General features: G+C 43.0%; 1 protein-coding gene across 1 annotated transcript in view; it reads right to left on the bottom strand.

The window, feature by feature from the left end:
• Positions 1-697: 697 nt before the first annotated feature.
• PAQR8 (progestin and adipoQ receptor family member 8) overlaps positions 698-21740 on the bottom strand; it is a 45303-nt gene continuing 24260 nt past the window's right edge. Inside the window, exon 2 of the mRNA XM_040983533.1 lies at positions 698-8088. Within this exon, the coding sequence (XP_040839467.1) occupies positions 6969-8033 (1065 nt within the window). The 5' untranslated portion in view covers positions 8034-8088 and the 3' untranslated portion in view covers positions 698-6968. The remainder of the gene's footprint in view (positions 8089-21740) is intronic.

Genomic DNA, 21740 nt, shown 5'->3' with positions numbered 1-21740 from the left:
AGTCTGAGAATACTTGGGGACCATAGGTCAAAATTATCCATGTTACACTTTCTCTCAATCTTAAAATTCTAGTTTGCACAGTTGGCAATGAGGAACATTAAATCCTATTCAGTGAATTTTGGTGGCTAAGAATATGGTTTCTAGTTTCAAAGTTTCTATGAGGGTCCACTAGTTAACAGGCAGTCTTGGGCAAACATGCTTGTCTAGGTCTTTGCTTCCACATTTGTCAAATTGCAGCAGTGATAGTCCTATCTCATAGAATTGTAAGAGTTAAAGAATCTCAGAAAAGAAAGTGCCCTTAGTACTTGGCAAATGGTGCTTTCTAGAGAATGTAAACTGTTATGATCAATTTAGAGACTGTGCCCTGGATATGTCATTCCATTTCTGCCCAGGGAATTACCCAGAGTATAAACACGTGTCAACAGAAGGAAGAAACTCTCAAAAACCTGCCTGTGAAGCAGAGGTTGTCATTCTAGGCACTTCAAAAATGCTCTAGACAGAATCCTGTCATCTGGGGACTACGTCCCTCAGAACGCAGTCTGTGGGGCCAGGCCCACTAAGACAATAACTTAACGGTAACCTGTGTTACTGTGTTGTGTTGATTGACAGAACAGAATTTGCCCTGTCTTTTTTGAAGGATAGGTACTGCACCGTTAGCAATTAATCCACATAAACAGCCACCCAGAAATTCCCTGAGCAGAATTCTTGCAGTTTGCCACTCTTTGAAGCTATAATAGAAGCCAGAGTTCTTCCAAGGCCTCTCCAATCTGTCTTCCTTGTCTGTTCTCCTGTTTCCTGCTCTTGCAGTTCTCATCATTCCTGGCCTGCTTTAGCCATGGAGACCTTGAACTTCTTCCCTGCAGGGAGAGAAACATAGCTGGTTCCTTGGCTTCTCCAAGTTTTCTCCAGTTCTATGTTCACCCCACCCTTCCAGCCTATCCCTCCTTCTTGTCTCTAGTTCTACTCATTATCAACATCTTCTAATTTATATATATCATCTGTTTAATTCATTTGGCTTATTTGTCCTCCATAACAACAGGCATTCCAGGTGGTTAGGCTAGGTGCCTGTACTTAATGTTGCTGTTTGTCAAATGATTATCAGTGAGCTTAGTACTCATCAGTTCAGTTGCAAGGCCTTGCCTGCAGTGAAGGCCTCTGTAGCACCACACTCTGAGACGTTGACTCTGAAGCTTTAACTCAGTAGACACATTTCACACAACTCTCTCAGCAGGAGAGATCACGCATCACTAGCTCTGTTTCCTGAGCTGCTAGCTCAGTCATGGCATCATCAAATGAGCTACTTTATGCAAGGTCAGAAGGCAGTGTAAAGCAACAATTTCAGTATTGTTGTAAACAAAGCCAAAGTCTTTTTGATTTTGTATTTTTATAGAGTAAGTGCTTAAAATTTCTAGTCCTCATTTTTTTTTAAGAAAATTGGCATGACATTGTCACTTTACCTTTTATCATTGACAATATTTTGGTAAGACCTTAACTTTCTCCTAAAATTGATTTTCTTTTAGAGATGGGACCATAAAGGCTTTTCCAGTTTCCTGTATTTTCCTTAATAAATACATATTACTTTCAAAGGAGAAATAATCAGCAACAGTTTTTGTTATATTTCCGCTGTTTACCTAACATTTTCTTGTTTGGAAGGCAGAGACAGAGAAACTGGATTACCCCTTCTGCTGGTTTATTCGCCAAATGCTCACGCCTGCTGGAATTGGACTGGGAGTTGGCACTTCAATGCAGTTAACACCTCCTCCTTTGAGAATCTATTAAGTAAGGAAGACCCTTATTTTAGATAGACATGCTCTAAAAGTTAATATTTAAACGAATTTTTCAATGCAATTTTTCTTGCATATTAAATTTATTTATACAGAATCCATAAAGGATAGTGCCTTTTTTTTTTAAATGTTGATTTATTTATTGAAAAGATAGTCAGAGAAAGAGGGAGAGAGATCTTCTATCTGCTGGTTTACTCCCCAAATGGCTTCAACAGCTGGGACTGGACCAGGCTGAAACCAGGAACACAGAACTTCATCTGAGTTTCCCATGTGGGTGGCAGGATCCCAGGCATTTAGGTCATCTTTCGCTGCTGTCCCAGTCACATTATCAGGGTGCTGGATCAGAAGTGTAGTAGCCGGGACTTAAGCTAGCCCCCATATGGTATGCTAGTGTTACAGGCACTGGTTTAATCCAACACACCACAACACTAGTCCCAAGATGAGTTTTTAAAGGAGGCAGCCAGATTACAATCTATCAAATCAGGAATTTTTACTCAGATTAGAACCCCACATCCCCTCCCTGAAGGATGAGACTTTATGCATCTGGTAAATCTATAATGATCATGGAAATCTAGGGATCCTTTCTGCCTGGATGTGTGAAGGATCCCAGTAGTGAATTTAAAGAGCAATGAGGAGACCTGGAGAAGCAGCAGGCATAACAAGAGGTCAAGGTACTTGTAAGGTGTCTGCCTTGCTAGTGTGGGTGATGGTTCTAGCCTCTGGGGAGGAAAAAGGAATCCTTTCAATCCTTCTGAAAGTTTCTGGGGCCCAAAGAAGATGCTTTCTCAGCCCTCTGGAAGAGAGGATATTTTCATGGTGTCAAGGGAAGATGCCAGGCAACTAACAAATTCTAGACTCTGCTTACAGGGCTTTCATTTTGCTTCACCGTAATAGCTTCAGAGACAACATGACACCTCTTACCAATGGGTGGGTGTTCAATACATTTTGATGAACCAATATCTGCAGAAGGGTTATACCAGTACCACCGACATCAGAAGCGTTTGCAAACTGCATGGTGCCACTGCTGGTGACTAAAAGTTTTGGACGAGAAGGACATTCATAATTGTACCAGTTGGAAGCCCCAGCTACAGAAATGCCATTTTCTTAGTTATTGTGATGGTGCTAAACCTGAAGCTACAGTAACCTAGGAAATCACCTTTTATGTAAATATTTAAATACAATACTTATCACCATAAAGTTATTTGGTGGAAAGATGCCACATTTTATAACATACATTATAGTACCTGTCACATAGCAGACCTATACAAATTCATGTCCAGATTTCAGCAAATGCAATCTATTGATACAAATTTTTTGGAATCTCCAATGTCCACAAAACTAGAGTATTCCTTTAATTAGGTTAAAATACCCAGAGAAATTAACTCTATTTCATTTATGGGGCAATCTGTCCTACTCCTCTGTAGGGATTAGGAGTGTCTGTGAGAGACAGAGTGTGTGTTTTGGGGATCTGGCTATGGGTAAATGTTTTTAAGCTTTTGAACTTCTTTCCCTTATGTGATGACCACCTTCTGACGGTATTTTTCTAAACAAAACTTTTCTTTAGGATGAATCTTGTCACGGTAACTCTTGTCAAGAGCGTTGTCCTAAAAAACCCCAAGAAAGCTGTTTCTTTAAACTCCTGACACCATAATAATCCATATATAAAATCGTTTAATGGTTATTTGTGTGAATAGATTTATATAGACAGAAAACAATTCCACTTTTTTCTTTGCCAAGCAGTCAATCAGAACACAAGACCAGTACATTAGGCAGACACCCTGATGACACGGCTGCGCCTTCTTTGACTAGCACATGGACATCATCTTTAGAATCTATCTGGAACTGCAGCATAACAACCAAAGATGTTAATGTCTTCAAGCATTCAGGTACTCTCTGTGCACGGGTGGGGCACAGAGGTGGAAGGAACTTCCTTCATTCCAAGGCTCTGAGCGCCTACTCTGAGCGCCTACCTGCAGTAGATGACACTTGACGATTTCAAAGTTCCAGTGGATGACTCTTGAGAATGCTTGTCATCAAGTGGGATGAAACCCTAACATCTTAAGAACATTAATATTAGCTCATCAGTAAATACAAGTTAGGAAGAACTCGGCAGGAAGGAACCAGGCAACTCTATCCCTGGTTTACTATGGCCATTGCTCCCTTCTCTCCACCTTGAGTAGCGCTTCATACAAATCTGAACTCTTACTCACATTAAAATGTACATGAATGATAGTTTACTTATTTCTAGAGGCATTTACACTTTGAGGTTTGAAGATCAATTAAGATCAATTCAGAGGGAAAGACAACCAGTAGAATTTCCAGTAAATGTCAACTGTCAGAGTGGTTAGAGTGAGAGCAATTTCCTTCTTGCAATTCCTAATTAGTCCTCTCTAAACTATCTAGGCTCATTCTTTACTAATATGTTTATTTCCATGAAAACACTTTAAAAAGAATATTTAATTCCTCAAAAGTCTGATTACTTAAGCACACCAGGATTTCCCGTGTTGATATATTTCTAATGATACACGTGTATTTTTTGTTCAGATTTATATTATTTATGCTAAAATCAGAGTTACATAGGGAAAGAAAGAGACAGAGAAGGACAGAGAGATCTTTGATCAGCTGGTTTTCTCCTGAAATGGCAGCAATGGCTGGGGCTGTCACACTGAAGACAGGAGTCTGCAGCTTCCTCTGGATCTCTCATGTAAGTGCAAGGGCCAAAGCACCTGAGCCATCTACCAACTGCTCTTCAAGGCACATTAACAGGCAGTGGGATCAGAAGTGGAGCAGCTGGGACTCAAACCGGTATGCACATCGGATGCTGGCACTGCATGCAGAGGTTTTACCCTCAATGCCAAAGTGCTGGCCCCTATGCTATACTATTTTGAAAGCATGTTATGGTCCCCTACCTTAATGCTTCACTTCTCAAATATCTCTTACAAAAGTGTTTTTAAAAATAATTTCAAATTGTTTCAGTGCCAAGTTGCATACATAAAAATAAAAATTATATAACAATTAACTCCAAGTTTAGTGCCTCTTTCATCTCTTATCGTGCCATAGGCCATTAGTATATGTAGACTAGCATTGGTCTGTGGACATATTTGAGGTTCACTGCTCTACTTCCTGTTCTTTCAAAAAAAATCTATTTGGCTTGAAAACCTAAGTCTACCAATACCACCACAGAGCTTGAGTCACATCCTCCTCACTTCTCTTCAGTTCACTCCCTTTTAAAAGACTAATCTTTCAATTATAAAAATTTCAAATACTTTCAGTTTCCATCTTCACTGCCCCTCCACTTGCAGTGCATTTGCACAACATCCCCACTGCCTTGTTCAGTTCCACCCAGTTCAGTTTGCTAATTTGATTTACTGTGAGTTTGGCTACGAGACACTAGAGTAGCGCAGAAGTTCACATACTTGAGGATTAACAAGAGAAATGCACTTGAAAAACAATGTAGTTCACAAGACACATGCTTTCTTGATCTAAAGATTATATGATAGATTGAGTTGAAATGTTCCTCCCCACCCCCTTTTTTGACAGTCTTGACTGATACGCGAATCTAGCTTTCTGAAATTTCTTGCATTCACTGGCCTATCAGCAATGAATTATTTTCTTACCTCAATAACTCAGAGCAGAAAAATCCCACATGCACATACATTGAGTGAAGTGTTAATACATTTCCATTTATAAGGCACAAAACTCACAAACCTCTCACAGAAAGCTAAGAAACAAAAATTTGAAGTGAGAAATTGTAACCTAGCAACTGATTAAATTCATTGAAATGGAGTTAAACCACTTTCCTCTTTAGCAAGTAGGGAACCTTATCCCGATAGGACAGTTGCAGTCTCAGGACTCTTTCCAGCCATCCCTGACAGTCTCCTTGACTGGATTAGTGCAGAAGTCACTCCTCAGAGAGCGCCGTGCGGCAGGACCACGGACGGCGAGCACCTCCCATCTCACAGAAGATGCTGAGCAGCAACTTTCCAATCAGAGCATTTCAGCTATAGGATACCTGGTCCACACAGTCTCACCCAAAGGAGACTCCAGGGACCACTTCACAGTGAACACACGTGCTTGATGATTCCCAGCGTTCAGGACTACGTGCCTGAGGTCCCTCAACTGGGTCTTTACATGGTTTCTTCATAGAGCAGCGTTGTGTGGGAAGTTGGACAATGGGTTCCTCTTGAAATAAGCAGACCCCCAGGGCTTTAGGACCAATTTACCAAAGACTTCTTAAACATGCCAATCTAATCTGAAGAAAATTCCCCTGAACAACTCCCAGATACCTGTTCTGTAAGGCAGCCCTAATGTCGCTCAGGCAGCCCTGTAGCCCACAGGCAGGAAGCAGCAGAGTGCCACGACACCCAACAGTATTCGTGCTCCTGGGCTGGGCTTCCTGGTGGTTCTTGGCACTGTGTTTTCTAGTACTGTGTACGTTAGTATTATATGAGAACAAGCTTCCTGATTCCCCACATGGCTCCATGCATTTCCTGAAATTATAACTGATTCATAATCTTTGATGCTACCATGCAAAGAAAATGTGGTGTGAACAGCACTTTAGACAAAGCAGGCAGACAGCTGTTATCCTGAGAAAAGAATCACCGTTACAGTGGACAGGAGAGGAGGGGGCCAGGAATCAGATGAAATGCAGGTTGCATTGAGTCTAACGGTTTTACCTTCATCTTCAAGATTCTGTTTTCCACCCTAGGCAATCTGAAAGCCAAATGAAAAAAAGATTCTTGGGACAATTTCACTGACAAAAACACTGCCATAGTAGGATGGCCATTGCAACATAATGAGGAACTGCCACCTACTTACTTTCCAGTCCAATTTTATCACGTGCTCAGCCTTATGCCTTGCCTCTGGAAACAATATTCAAGATTCTCCAAAAATTTCAGGCATGAAGATGGTTCTCCTTAAATCAGTGTCCCATTCATCTTGGCTAAGATCATCTCCCTTCTTTGTAAGGCTGTAACCCAGAAAAAAACAATATTCCTTTTATTCATGACTGCAAAGCTCTTGACTGCTTCTGCCTTCAAATCATGGAGCCATGGAATATCCTTGGAAACACTCATTGTGTTAAAAGCCAATTGTTAAAAAATAAAAAGTCCATTTCTACTGTTGGATAAAGTTTTCTCCAAATCTCCAGGGGGCCTCCTCCACACTTTGCCCTGCCTGCATGCTTCAGGTCTCTTTCTTGGTCAGTCTGGTCTTGACTTTATGCCTCAGGAGGGCTGCGGTGGCAGCACTGCAGGCTGCCAGGAAGAAAAAGGAGAGACAGGCCGTGTAGACAGACAGAGGCCCGTGGCGTTGCAGGAAGATCTCCTGCCGCCCCTGGTAATCCAGGAGGATGGCCTCCAGCTGGGAGAGTGTGCAGATGGACAGAAATGCATGAAAGATCTGGTGCCCATGGCCCACGATGTCACAGGCACCCGGAAAATACTTCTCAGGTACCGGGCAGGAAAAGAAGTAGGCGCTGATCAGAAAGAAGAGGATCTGGAGGGTGTGGTACCAGGCTGCTTGTTCCTGGCAGCCGGCTAGGTGGCAAAGGGCCACCCGATGCGCCACAGGGCTGATGTCTAGGACGAAAGCCAGCCCTGCCGGCACCACCTGGCAGATCTTCCTCATGACAGGATAAGGCCGCCGGTAACGGTACTTGGCATAGCAACAGCCCGCACAAGATAACCAGCCACAAAAGGCAGCCGCAGGGAGGAAGAAAAGCCAGAATCGCTCGTACCAGGCCTGGTCGGAGCTGTAGAAGAAGTGGGCCAAGGCGCTGCCATACTGGTACACGCTCACACCAACGTAGTCCACAAAATAGAAGGTGTAGTGTGAGAGTTCCGACTTGGACTGCAGCAGGTGGGCCAGCAAGCTGCAGGTGAGGTAAGTGATTGAGGACAGGAAGAAGAGGAGCAGGGGCAGGGAGTGGGGAGAGGTCCATGGCAAGGCCTCGGCCTCAGTGAAGGCCCAGAAGCGCAAGAGGACAGCCAGGGCCGCCAGCAAGTGGGTCCAGACGTTGACCACCTCGTTGTGTTTCTGAAAGAGGCTGAAAAAATAGTAGCGCCACTCGTGTCCCGTCGGCCGGTATCCAGCACGGATGTAAGGCTCACGGAAGAGCTGAGGCACGTCTGTCTCTGGCACGGTGCAAGGCATCTTGGGAAGCCCATCTTCCAAGATCTTGGGCAGGCGGCGCAGCTGCTGCCCGCTCACAGACAGGGTGCTCAGGCGCTCCAGGATGGCGGTGGTCATTGCGGCGACCTGGGGGAACTGCCTTCCACACTGCACCGAAGGATGGAAGTGCGACCTGAAGAAAAGACAGGAAAATCGGCAAAGCCACAGTGAGGTGCAGGCCTAGCTATGAAGGCAAGGGAACTGCAGCTTTTTTCTTATTGTATGGGAGTGTGGTTTTGTAGTGCTGTGCAGAAAGGAGGGGACTGCAGACAACCAGAGCCCCTTTTCATCTGTGGAATGATGATCCCTTACTGCCCCCAATATTTGTGTCTGACAGTCAGGATGCCCATGTCGCATCACAGTGGTTTCCATTTCCAGCTCTGGCTGATGCAGACTTTAGGAGCGAGCAGTGATGGCTCAAGTCATTAAGCTCCTGCCACCCACCAAAATCAAGTACCCAACTCCTGGCTTCAGATTTGGCCCAGCCCTGGCCATTGTGGACATTTGGCTAGTGGGCCCTCAGACAGAAGCTGTGTCTTATCTGTCTGCCTCTCAAAATAATCTTGCTTTTAAAAGCTACTTAGAAATGTGTAGACAATGGGATGCTGGATTGTCTGACATTGTACCAGCAACATCGGGGTACACTTAAGTAAGAGACTGATAGAATTGATAGAGTCCTTATGAAGGACTACACCATTGTAGTAAAATGGGGAGCATCTGTCAGGGGTGGGAGTTTGGCGGGGAATTCCAGTCTATACGAAATCGGTTTTTTAAAATTATTATTATATTTTTGACAATCTTTACATAGTTAATTGGGGGTAAAAAGGTTCAAGGGCTATAGGAAAGTGGGTAAGACTATTATTAAAGGGGGGTATTAAGGGAGAAGGCCCACCCAATTTCCCACCCTCCCCAGGTCCCGCATGTAGGGTATGCTCCGAGGTTCTTGCTCAAGTGGTTTTGATAGTTCACCAGTTATAAATTGCTGCCAATCTTGCCACTCCAAGCACTATGAGGTCTTTGAAGAATCCACTAATTGACATAGTACATCTTAGAGTCTCCGTTTGCCCCGTATTTCATTGCCAAGATATAGCTGAGATGGTTGATTGACCTGTTCTGTCTTCTCTCTTTTCTTGGTTAGGGTTCTGAGTCCAGCATTTCGATTAGGAAAATGTCCAAAGAAACTTTGTCTGAGGTGTTCTCAGACCAGATTCTTGTATGTACTAGCAGGTACAGGGCCCGGCTCAGTCCATGGCCCATGGTTGCGATCGCTGGGTTGATTCTGTTTTCAGCCCCGACTTCCACTGGAGCCAAACGGTGTTGCAGTCCAGCCTGGTTCTGCCCAGCACATTCTCACCCTTGCATAAACAAGTGGGAGCTGCAGCCTAGTTGGAGCGACCCACAGTAACCCCCACCAGGTCCCCTACCCTGGTTTGCCAGTATGTGTAGCAGTAGTCCAGTCTGTCCCACACTCCATTCCACCCTAGTCCCTGTCCTGGTTTTTGAACCCTCCCGTAGAAGTGGTAACCCAAGAGGGATGAGGCCACTATTTCCCTCCCAGGCCTCTCCCACTCCCAGATTATGCACTCTCCAGGTAGTTCTATGGTTTGACTTGACAGAACTAATACCCAGTGCCAGCTTCCGCCAGCTGATGCTGTGGCTAAGCCCAAACAACCCTCACCCACTCTAATTTTGTTTGCACCAGTAGAAATAATCAGCCCAGCTTGGCTTTTCCCTGATTTAGTCCACATGAGGCATACAGGTGTTGTAGCCCTGCTTAGTCTGGTCTGCCCCCATCCTAGCTCATGCTCTCCAGTGGGAGTAGCTGTCCAGCAAAGGAACCCTCCCTTATTCTCCTGCTGGCTCCGCCCCCTCCCTTCCTGGTTCTCAAGTGTGCTGGCTGGGTGCTGAGGTCACTTCTGGCACAGGCAACCTCACCTTGGCATTCCATATTGTGCACTAGTTTTTGTTGCATCCGAACCCGGCTTGATCCACACTGTTCTGGTGCCTGGATTTGCTAGTGGATGATGTGAACAGATTTAGCCTGGTCTTCCCCAGATCCATGCCCCCATACCCATGCCATGGGTAACTTTTCATGGCCTGTTCTGGGCTGTTTCCTATCATGTTTCTTGCGCTTACCTGCCGGGTCTGTGTCGTGCCAGAGGAGTTGCCCAGGCTCCTCCATCAGAACCTCTCCCAATGCCAGATTTTGCACATACCAGTGGGTCCATGAGCCAGCCCTACTCAGTTTACCTCCTGTCTTAGCAGGAACAGTGGCTTTTCCTGACTGGCCTTCAACCAAACTGTCCTTGCTGTTGGATGTTTCAGCCCTGTCATGGCTCAGTAAGGGTTGAGACTTTGCCTAGTCCATCCCACATCTACCCTGGTCCACCAGGACACCAGAGGATGTTGGAGTCTGGCCCAGCTTGGTGCATCCAATCCCAGTCCACATTTGTGCCAAGGGAGACTACCACCGTTTCCTGTTCAGAATGTAGCCCCTATTCCAGGCCACACGCCCCTTGGTGGGAACCTCAAGCCAACTAGGGTTGTCCCCTTAGCGGGAGCCGCAACCCAGCTAGGGTTGTTCCCTTAGCTCCCCAACCGGGCCTGTTCCCAAGCACAGATCTCGTGCATGCCAGTGGTTGTTCTGACTCAGCTTGGCTCAGTCCCTCACCTGTCCCGACCTCTGCCTTAGACACTGTGGCTTAGTGTTCCTGGTTCATGTAGGCCAGTAGGTCCAAGAGCCTAGCTTGGCATGACCTGTGCTCCGTCCTAGTCTCTAGTTTTGCTTGCGGGCTAAGGTTTGCTCAGTCCTGCCCAGTCCACCCTGTTCCATTACCAATTGACACATTAGCCAGCTGCTGGAGCTAATTTGCCCAGCTTGTCCGACCCCGAGGATTGGACCACATGTTCAAGGGAGTTTCCCAAGTTCCTCCACTTAATCCACTCCCAGACCCAGTTCTCATACATGCCATTGGGTATAGGCCAGGTTCCGGTGAAATCTGGCCTTCCATTTGGCCTTATATGAGCTGGTGAATGTTGTAGCCCGGCCCACCCCACACCTTATTCAGGTTACAAATTTGGGTGCTGCTGCCCTGACTAGTCCAGACTATTCCTTTACCTGTGATTGATGACAGGCTTCTTGGCCACACCTAGCTTAGTGCATCACTACCCCATCTCTTGAGCTAACCATTGGGGCTTGAATTTCCACAGGGTTTGGCCCACACATCCCTCACAGAATCTGCCCCTGGTTATGGTACTAGTGCTAGTTAATGTAATGGCCCTGCCTGAGGTGACCCTTCTCCTGATCCATCATCATGTCAGGTAACAGGATATGATTCTGCTGCACAAGCCCTGAGCCATAGCTATTGCATGAACTGGTATTTGATGGTTAGCACTGTTCAGTGATTACAAGTTTTTCAAAGGAAGAGTTACTGTCATTGGGGATCTTTACGATTGCTTCACATTCTAGAAGCACAGTGGATTCAACTTGGAGCTACCTAAGCAGCAATTCAAAGAACCAAAACCCTAGAGCTCCACGGCCGGGTGGCCAGCAGGCGGAGCCTGGCACCAAATGGCGTGCTGGCTGCCTGGGGACAGCTCACCAGGTGCACATGGTGGCTGTCGTCTGGGATCCAGGCATGAGACGCGCTGTCCTGAGACCCACCAGCAGCCTGGAGGCTGCTGGAAGTTTAAACTCCCAGTCTATATGAAATTGTACCACATAATTCAAAAATTCAAAATAAAAATACATAAAATTAAAAAGAAAAAAAAAAGAAGAAGAAAAAAGGGGAGAAAAAAAGAGAAAAGCAAAAAGCTACACAGTGGTTCCACTTCCACTCTTAACCAGCAGAGGGATCTGAGTGCCTGGGAGGTAGTGGATGAACTGTAGGTTTGTGCCAGGGACATGGGATGATTTTTCAAGTTGTCCTGTTGCTGTTAGCAACGAATAATGGAGTTGGGGGGGGGGGGCAGATGGAGAGGGCTGCGTTTGTTGGAGCTATGGGGAATGAAAGGGTTCTATTTTTTTAGATACAGGTTTCTATCTCCCATTCAGCAGGTAAAGAAATCGGATGAAATCACCAGTTGGAGTTTATGGTTGGGTGAAACTAAGGTGAATCACTGCAGAAATAAAACTACAGAAGAAAGAGGCTCCATCTGTGTGCTAACAGAAGGGTATTTCTGTATCAATTTTGGACACAAACTATTTTTAAAATTATTCTTATTTATTTAAAAGGCAGACACAAAAAAAGACAGCTATTGTTCATCCACTGGTTCACTCCTCAAATGCCTGCAATCATTGGGGCTGGACCAGGCCAAAGCAAACACTCTGAAACAGCCTGGGTTGGTGTCCCATGTGGGTGTCAGAGACCCAAGTACTAGAGCCATCACTTGGTTCCATCCCAGGGTGTGCATTAGTAGGAAGCTTTAATTGGAAGTGGAGCCAAGGCTCAAACCCAAGAACTTACACATGGAATTCAAGCATCATAAGCAGTACCTCAACCAATATATGAAATACTAGCCCCCAAATGTTAGCCCCAATCTAAGAAAATTGGGCATCCAGAGATAAATAGTATAAATAGTTTAAGGGACCGTTAAAAATTAAGAGAGAATGCTATTATGAAGAAATTATGTATGGATCTGAAACTTTTCTTGTACCAAATCTGACTAAGATTCCAATCTCATCTTCTACAAACTTTTGAAATCCCTTGGCATATAGCTGCACAATTCCTATTTATCTTCCTACCCTTTAAAATAGGGTGTCTGTCATACAGCTGGATCTTATAAAAGAACAACTCAGTTGAATTTCTAAAGATTGAACTGAGGAGGCAAAGGCAAGGGAAAGGACTGAGCATATGCTGTGCTGGGAGTGAATTCATTTCTGACTCAGTGAACTGCAGCAATGTGGCATTCTACAGATTCCACCCAAGACAGGTCTGGGTAGCCCTCACATCTGATGGCCAGCAGATCAAGAACTGTAGTAGTGGTATGTCAGGCGCCATTTTGTACACTGTGGCAATAGCTTTAGGACTTCAGGGGACAATAGTGAACTGTGCATGTGCTGAGCTCACAAAAACTCTCTGAGTTTAGTGGATTGCACTGGTCCCGCAGGAAAATAATACCGACTGTGGCATCGTACTGGTCAAAATAGGTCCTTGCGGCACCCAGACCTAATGTCTAACAGGTTCCGACAAGATCAGTGCCACCAACAACCTAACCAGATAGGACACCTGGTGTCTTTCTAATCCTCAGACCTGATCCAACTGGAAGTGGGAGAAAGGTTGCAGAGACAACAGTGCAGCCTCAGCACGGTATCACAGCAGGTGGAGAGTGGTGAGCCAAGAGCTGGGCTGTGGAGACCATGGTGGATATCTGACATAAGAACCCAGATCTGGAACTCGCTGGAGGTTGTGGCACAAGTGACTGCAAGCAAGAAGTTGTGCACCAACTGCAATAAGTAAAAACGCATAGGAGACCTGTGGGTGACAGAACTTAGAAACCTGCCCCAAGGAGAATACTCTGCTAACCAGAAGTACAATGATCAAAAGCAAAAGAAGAGATAAAGGCACAATGAATATTACCGAAACACCCCTGCAAAGGAGCAAAACCCTAGGCCAACCTCACAGTTAACTGAGGAAGACATCGAGAAAATGGCGGACACAGAATCCATAAGACTCATTTTAAAGCTTCTGATAAAAAATGAGAAGCTCATGCAAGAGTTCAAAGAATTTAAGGAAGCAATAAAGCAAATCAAGTCTGGTCTATCAGAAATTAAGAACACAGTAGAGCAAATTACAAGTACAGTGGAGAGTCTCCAAAATAGAATGAAGCAAGCAGAAGAAAGAATCTCAGAATTGGAAGATATTTCCTGTCATCAGGGGGAAGCAAACAAAAAGCTGGAAGCAGAGCTGGATCAGGCCAAAAAAAGTATTCAAGGACTGAAAGACACTATTAAGAGGCCAAATATAAGAGTTATGGGAGTCCCAGAAGGTGCAAAAAGAGAAGCTGAGTTTGCAAATGTATTTAATGAAATAATAAAGGAAAATTTCCTTAATCTGGAGAAAAAATTGGGAAACAAGATCCAGGAGGGACACAGAACTCCCAACAGGCTTGATCAAAAGCAATCTTCACCAAGACACATGATAATCAAGCTCTCTTCAATTGAACATAAGGAAAAGATCCTTAAATGTGCATGTGAAAAAAATTAATTGACATATAAAGGAATGCCAATTAAACTCACAGGAAACCTCTCACAGGAAAGTCTACTGGCAAGAAGAGAATGGAGTGACATAGTCCAGATTCTAAAAGAAAAAAATTGTCGGTGCAGGATAACATATCCGGCAAAGCTTTCTTTTGTCTTTGAAAAGGAAATAAAATTCTTTCACAGTTAAGAAAATTTAAAAGAAATTGCCTCTTCCAAACCTGCCCTACAAATGATACTTCAAGATGTCCTTTTGACAGAGAAGAAGAATAGCACCCACCAAAACCAAAGGCAAATGTGAAGAACATCCCAGGAAAATGACAACAGAAGACTAAACCGATGAACAACCCAATCCTAAAGTGACAGGACCAAAGTACCACCCATGTATATTTAAGTCTGAATGTAAATGGCTTAAGCACAATTAAACGTTATAGATTAGTAGACTGGATTAAAAAACAAAAACAAAACCCATTTGTTGTTTTCTGTTGGATTCATCTCTTCAAAACACTTTCTTCTGATGGATCATTCAATGACCCGTAGATCATGCAGTGGCATCATTTTCTTCAAGAAGGTTCTTGATTTTCATTTCTTCAGTACACATTAGTCATTTAATAGCATGTTATTTAACTTGATGGTGTTGTTAATTTCTTTTTTCTCCCTGATGTTGATTTTGTTTTTGGTTTTTCATTTAAGGAGATGTATAGTAGCTGTGTAATGGAAACTGTCATATCTAGTAACATGTCATTTAACTTCATGGCATTATGAATTTCTATTTTTCTTTCTATTGTTGATTTTGTACCATGACTTTCATTTAAGGGAACGTACAGTAGTTGTGTAATGGAGACTATCATATGTAGTAACATATCACTTAACTTCATGGCATTGTAAGTTTCTATTTTCCTTTCTATTGTTGATTTTGTATCATGACTTTTCATTTGAGGGGATGTACAGTAGCTGTGAAATGGAGACTAACATCCAGATGTGTGGATTCAGTGTGGTATGCATTTCTGTTTCCAGACAAAGATGGACTTACAATGGAACTGTTTACTATACCTGGATAATAGGATGCTGGACTCTGCCATTGTCCGTGCCTGCAATGATGGACGTATGACTGTATGAAGAACTATACTTCAGTAATGATATAAAGGAACTAGGTGGGGGGTGGGATTGGGGAAGGGATAAGGGAATATGGAACTGTACCATAAAATGATAGCAATAATAATAAAATGTTAAAAAAAAAGAAAAAAATAACTTGACCAACCATTTTCAGAGCAAGTATTACCTTCTCAATACTATTTCAAGCTCCAAAGGCCATAACGAATAAGGCCCCTTACCTTAGGAAACCTATGAGAAGAGTCAGACTTCATGAATCAATGATCCATCCCACTGGACAGCACAGAATCAAGTGTACAGTAGAGTGAAATACCAACAGGTCTCTTTAGAGCATACTCAGGGGCACACTGGGATAGCCATGGAGAAAATGGATTGGAGGAGTTGTAGAAGGCACAACAGAGCTTAGACAAGAGAGAAGTCTGGTCATCCCAGTAAATGGGCCAATATGAGTATAGAAATTACGTGGCTGCTTGTAGGATCCAAGAACAAAGCAGTAACGAGGAAGGAAGTGGAGTAAGAATAGTGGCATTGGTGAAAGGTTAAGGGTAATGTTACAGAAGGGGAGGTGGAATTCATTTCCCTGCTTCAAGCCTTTCAGCTTGTTTCACTGTTTATCTCCCCTGAGCACAGTAGGTGTCCACTACTAACTGATGCTTCTTCTCTTGCCTTGGGCGGGACTACCTTCTGCAACCCTGCTTTGATTATCTCCTCTCTCCCCTCTCATCAGTTATGTTCTGAGGGTCCCACGTTCTGCCTTCTCTTTAGTGTCCATGGTACTCCTTACACAGGCACTTCCCTAGGCTTTTTGCTTCTGCTAGCACCAATAGTACATGCATCTAACATCTGTCCAAGTGTGCTTGATGTGTCCCACTGAATGCTCCACGGTCACCTCAAACTCAACATTTTCAAATGTCTCCTCCAGCACAGACTTGACCCTTACCCCGAATCTATGTAGCCATCTAAACCTGCTGATTATATCTAAACATTTCTGGAATGATTTGGCTTTTCTAATTCTATTGCTCTCCCTTGATTCAGGTTTTCAAGGTTAACAGCAGAAGTCTGATCAGTGACTTTTTTAAGAATTAAAAATGTAATCTTTATTACATTTTAAATATATACAGAGAGACTGATAGTTTTTCCATTCTCCAGTTCACTCCCAAAATGTATACTACTGTTTGGTGGTGGGAGCTGGGCCAGGCTGAAACTAGAATCCTAGAACTTTTAACCCATGTATCCCACATAGGCAGTAAGAACGCAAACACTTGAATCCAAACCAATGACTCCCAGGGCGCACATTAGCAAGCAGAAGAAGCTGAGCTAGGACTCGACCCAGGTTCTCCAATAGGGGATGTAAGTTATGTCTTAACCTGATACTCATTACTAATCTTTTTTCCTTACATAATGGTTTTCTTGTCTCACATCATTACCCTCATTTTATTCGCCAGACCACTTAAGGGCATAGTTTAAAATGGAAATCTGAGGTAGATATTTAGGGATGTGATTAAGTTTCCACTTGGAATGATCACAAATTGCATCAGAATTCCTCGTGTGAGTCTAGACTCCTCAGCTTCTGATCCAGCTCCCTATGATGCACTTGGTGGCAACAAAAATTAGCTCAAGTACTTGGGTCCTGGCATCCACCTGGGAAATGGAGCTTAAGCTCCAGGCTCCTGGTTTTAGCATAGGCTACGTGCACAGACCCTTGCAGGCATTTAGGAGAATGAACCAGCAGATGGAAGTTCTTTGTCAAATAAAATGAAAGTAACCTAAAAAAATCGGAAACCTCATCATAAGTCTCCTGCTCAAAATTCCTCACTAGCCTCTGTCTGCTGCATATTGAATCACAGAAAATTCTTTAAGGGTCCTGAAAAAATCTTCTCAATAACTCCCTACTCTTTGTTGAGAATACAAGCTCTACGCCTGCAGCACGCAAATAAACTGGATTTTTCTTGATCTCTTTTCTATTCTGGTCTCATCTCCCAAAGCCCACACTCTTCTTAGGCCTGTATCATCATGAGAGTTCTCCAAAACTGCCACCACTTTCCATCTCCCATGCATGCAACCTGAGTAACCTCTAACCCAGAAAGATCCACTCATTTGCCTATCACCACGCCTACCAGTTCTAATTACTCAGTGTCAATCTCCTTATTAAAAAGCAGTGGGTGGGAAGAGGTAATTTCCTATATTTTCACTTCTCAGGAAAAGAAGGAGAATAAGTAAATAACTTGACAGTGGTAGAAAATTCTTTTAGGAAGTAAAATATGCACATCAAAGTCCTAGAAGTACTTGGAAGAAAGAACCTACTGAAGGACATAACTTGGTGGAGGAAACAAACAACACAAGACCAACCCAAGTGCGGGGATAGAAAGTTCACAGAAAATGAATATCAAGAAAAAAATCACACAAAAATTTCAAACCTCTTTCCCATCTGATAAATACTTATTTTTCCATTAACTTTTTGAATGTGTACACACACACACACAAACACACATGCCATACTCACACTCATGTGGCTACACATATACACAGAACCAGCCCTCCGTAATCTATGGGTTCTATATCTGCATACTGAACTAACTGTGGATGGCTATCTTTAATCCCTAAGCCAATATAGTCTAGCAATTATTTATATTATATTAGGTATTGTTAGTAATCCAGAGGTGATTTAAAATACACAGGAGGACTGTACGAGGCAAGGGTGGGAGCCCAGAACAATCTCTTATGGATAATAAAGAATGACCGTATATGTATATGTATATGTATATGTATATGTATATGTATATGTATATGTATATGTATATGTATATGTATGTATATCTTATAATTTATTTTAATGAATTTTTAAAAGTTAAAAGGAATATAAGTTTTTTATTATACTCCCGGGTAATCTCAGTCTGCTTCCTCAAACCCTTTAACAACTTTTAACTAGATTCAGACAGCAATAGAATTGGAAGTAAAATTCTGTGTACTTAGTGTTGAATCTGTGTCATATATTCATTTAAAATTTATCAGAATGTGTTATACAACATTAAAGCTTGCCATGGACTCTATAAAGGTCTAATTTTAAAGCTTTATCTTGGAGGAGCCTTTCAAATTATTTAGAGAAATTAAAGATTAATTCAGGTAGAACAGGAAGAGAAAAGTAGGTTAAATCCTATGTGTGGCAACTATTCTGCCTTTTAGCCAAGTGTGTTTAGACGTGCTTTCCCAAAGGAAATCACAGAGCTAAACTATTCTTAGGGCTTGAGGGTGTTTTGATATAGTTTAGACAGATGAAAACTACCTACAATGCATTTACACTTCAGAAACATACAGAAACATAGCAGGCATTTCTGGTGACTATCGTGACGCCCTGAAAACATTGTAAAGATATGTTAAGTGGAGGAAAAACAGACTTAGTTTCTCTTACTGCGCACATCCAACACCTGTTGTACACTCACAGTTTCTATGATTTAATAATGCATGGGGATTTCTCTCCAGCAGTAATCAGGCAAGCAATTTGGCAGGGGATACCAACTGGACATCTAATCAATGTAATTCTAAGGCTATCTACCTGGACAAAGCGTCAGATCTCACAGGTTGAGGGCTCAGTCCTCTGAGACTGACCCATCTTTAGACACCAATTGCAAGTCCAGGACTCCAGCCCAAATAGTTACAACTTAGTATTTTTACACATATTCTTAAGATGTGACACAATTATGTGACAGATTCATAAAACTCACAGAAACCTGGTTGCTGGTAGTTTGTAAAGGAGGTTTTAAAGATTGTCATGATCAGATGAAGAAATGGGGCAGGGTCTGGGAGGGGCCTGGGTGCAAAGCTTCTGTCCCATGAAGTTGGGGTTGGCTTCTTACTCGCCTTCCTGTAAATCTCCATATTTTTAGCTGTCCGATAATTCTCCAAGTCATGGAGAAATGCGATTGGGCAAGATGGCCTATCAACTTACTAGACTGGGTAGAAAACTTGCAAGGCCAAGATTCTTCTTGGCTTCCCTGGGAGCCAGAATCCATCCAACAGGATAGCTGGGATGGAGGCCTGTGGGGTCCTGTTGAGAAGAGGCTCTAGGAAAGAGAAGGTGGAGGGTCTTTCACCCAGAGTATACTCTTGCCCCCAGTGTGTTGTAGGATGTACTTTCATGCTTCCCTGACATATGGCGAACATCTATGCTCTAGTTAGCCAATTATCCTAGAGCAATATAGTGCTCCTTATCAATATTTCACACCAATGGTGCTTTGACCCTGTTAGCTCTTCCAGAATTCCCTGACACGAGTTGTATATCAAACTTGTATACAAAATTATGTTTGAAGTGTTGTTTTGCTGAAATGTATAGAAGCTTAAACCCTGGAAATAAACTTTGTCAGTTGCCCCAAGAGAGCATGGTGCTCCCATTTCTTTTTGGTCATAGCTCCTCTCCAGGAAACCACACGCTAAACTTGCATCTGGGGACACTTTTTTTCTCCCAGGTATGAGACAAGACCCCAGGTCTTAGGGTCCTACTGTCAGAGAATTCCTTCATGATTGACTCCAAAGTGATGCAGGAGGATTCTAGTTTCTATGACCTGCCTTGGAGGAGTGAAACCCTAATTTCTATGACTTTCTGAGAGGAGAAAGAGCAGCAAGCATAAGGAGGGCAGGAGACAGCCAGAGGGAGAAAGACAGACTTTATTTTATGAAGTCTGTGACCAAGCCTACAGTGCTCCAACATCCTAACAGTAGAGTGATGTCACCTTTATTGCTCTGAAGCTGTCTCAAAGCTGCTTCATGAACCAAGAACAAAAGGCTAGAATGTTTAACCTTTGTGTTCTAGTCACTGAGGAAATTACAAAGGCTAACAGGAACTGTGGACAAAACCCACAATGTAACTATATATCATAGTATCACATGCCCATAAATTATAAACAAAACAAAACAAAAAAACTCTACTTTTTAGAGAGGAGCAGAATAGTATCTGGATGTGTATTTCCTGAAAACTACAGAACAGATTTCACTGTTCAACAGGCATGCCCACTGCACTTACTGCTCCTCAGTACTTCCTGCACCTACTGGCTGAGGATGCCCAGGGGCACAGCTGCTGCCCAAGTTTGGTCTTCACCATCTCTCACAGGAGCATCTGTAGGATTTAAAAGGCCTTCATGGTCTCTATCTATATGTCTTCTTGATTGTCTCAAAATCATGCTCAATTCTGCCACTTTATTTTGTAGTCCGAGTATTCTGCCATCCCCTCAGGCCTTTCTGCCAAAGCACATGCCTACAATGCCTATGCTGCTGATTCTAATTGGCCAACTCCTATTCCTGTTCCTCTTTCCCTTTTCAGCTCGAATGTCACAAGAAGCCTTCCTCTTATGTGCTCCTTTGCTTATACTACTACTGCACGCAACAGTCCTCCATTATAGCACTTTCCTTACTATATACCTACAATGTCAACGTTTGGCATCACGGGTCTCCCAGCCTCTCAGCACACTGTACTGAAAGATACTTTGAGGGCTGAAAGACTCTTTATTTATAACCTAGCATTGTGCAGAGCATTATAAATTGTTGTTGAATAAATGGATGAATGAACAGAATAAAAAGGTCAGGGTAACAACAGCAAATGCATGGTCTTTACCACATGCCAGAAGTGTTACAGGTCTTTCGCAAATACTAACTCATTTAAACCTCCTGACATCTTTATTACCATTGTCTCTGTTTTACAGATGAGGAAAGAGAAGATAAATCACTTGCCCAAGACTATATAATATGTGATATTGTATATAACACAATGCAATATGATACAGGACGTACAACCTAACTTGTCAGTTTTAGAGTATGGGCTTTTGAAAAATCTCAATATTTTTTGGTGCTCTGACTTTAGAGATACATTGCTACAACCGTTTGCTCCACTAACTAAGATAATATACGCAGTTGACCTTAGAAAAACAGCAAGAACTATAAGTTCTCTCGGTTCTTTGCCAATGGATTTCTTTGTAAACTAGATTCCAATACTGTCTAGAAGAAAATGTGACCACCACAAAATGCCAGTGGAATCTATCAGGCGGTCCAAATGAGATAAATGTGATCATAAGCCTGATGGGGCACTTTCATCTGACAGAGTTGCACAGCTTGTGGTTGGCTTTGCATAGCTGGTGCAAGGAGATGTAATAAGCACCCACCTACAGACAGAGGTCATTTAATAGAAAGTGCAATGGCATTGAGAATAATTACTGAATTCTGCTACACAATAGGCTCCCATCTAAAAAGCCTTTCGCAGATGAACAAAGACTTACATAAAAGCTCCATATTTGGGAAACTGGCAGAGTATACTACTGAAGATATTTTTACCGGAAGCCAAATAGAAGCATTCCAAATCAATGGTGCTCCCTGATCCAGTACAAGGACCCCACATGAACCTATCACCATCTTGAAATAGCTCATTTCCCTGAGATGAATATTAGATGAGAAATTACATATCCTAACTCCTAGTTTAATCTCTACCA

This window comes from Ochotona curzoniae, unplaced genomic scaffold, assembly GCF_017591425.1.
Source record: "Ochotona curzoniae isolate NIBS_2020 unplaced genomic scaffold, NIBS_Ocur_1.0 contig_3819, whole genome shotgun sequence".
Classification (NCBI taxonomy): Eukaryota; Metazoa; Chordata; class Mammalia; order Lagomorpha; family Ochotonidae; genus Ochotona; species Ochotona curzoniae.
Note: the sequence above shows the minus strand (reverse complement) of the source record. Positions and strands in the feature narration are given on the sequence as shown.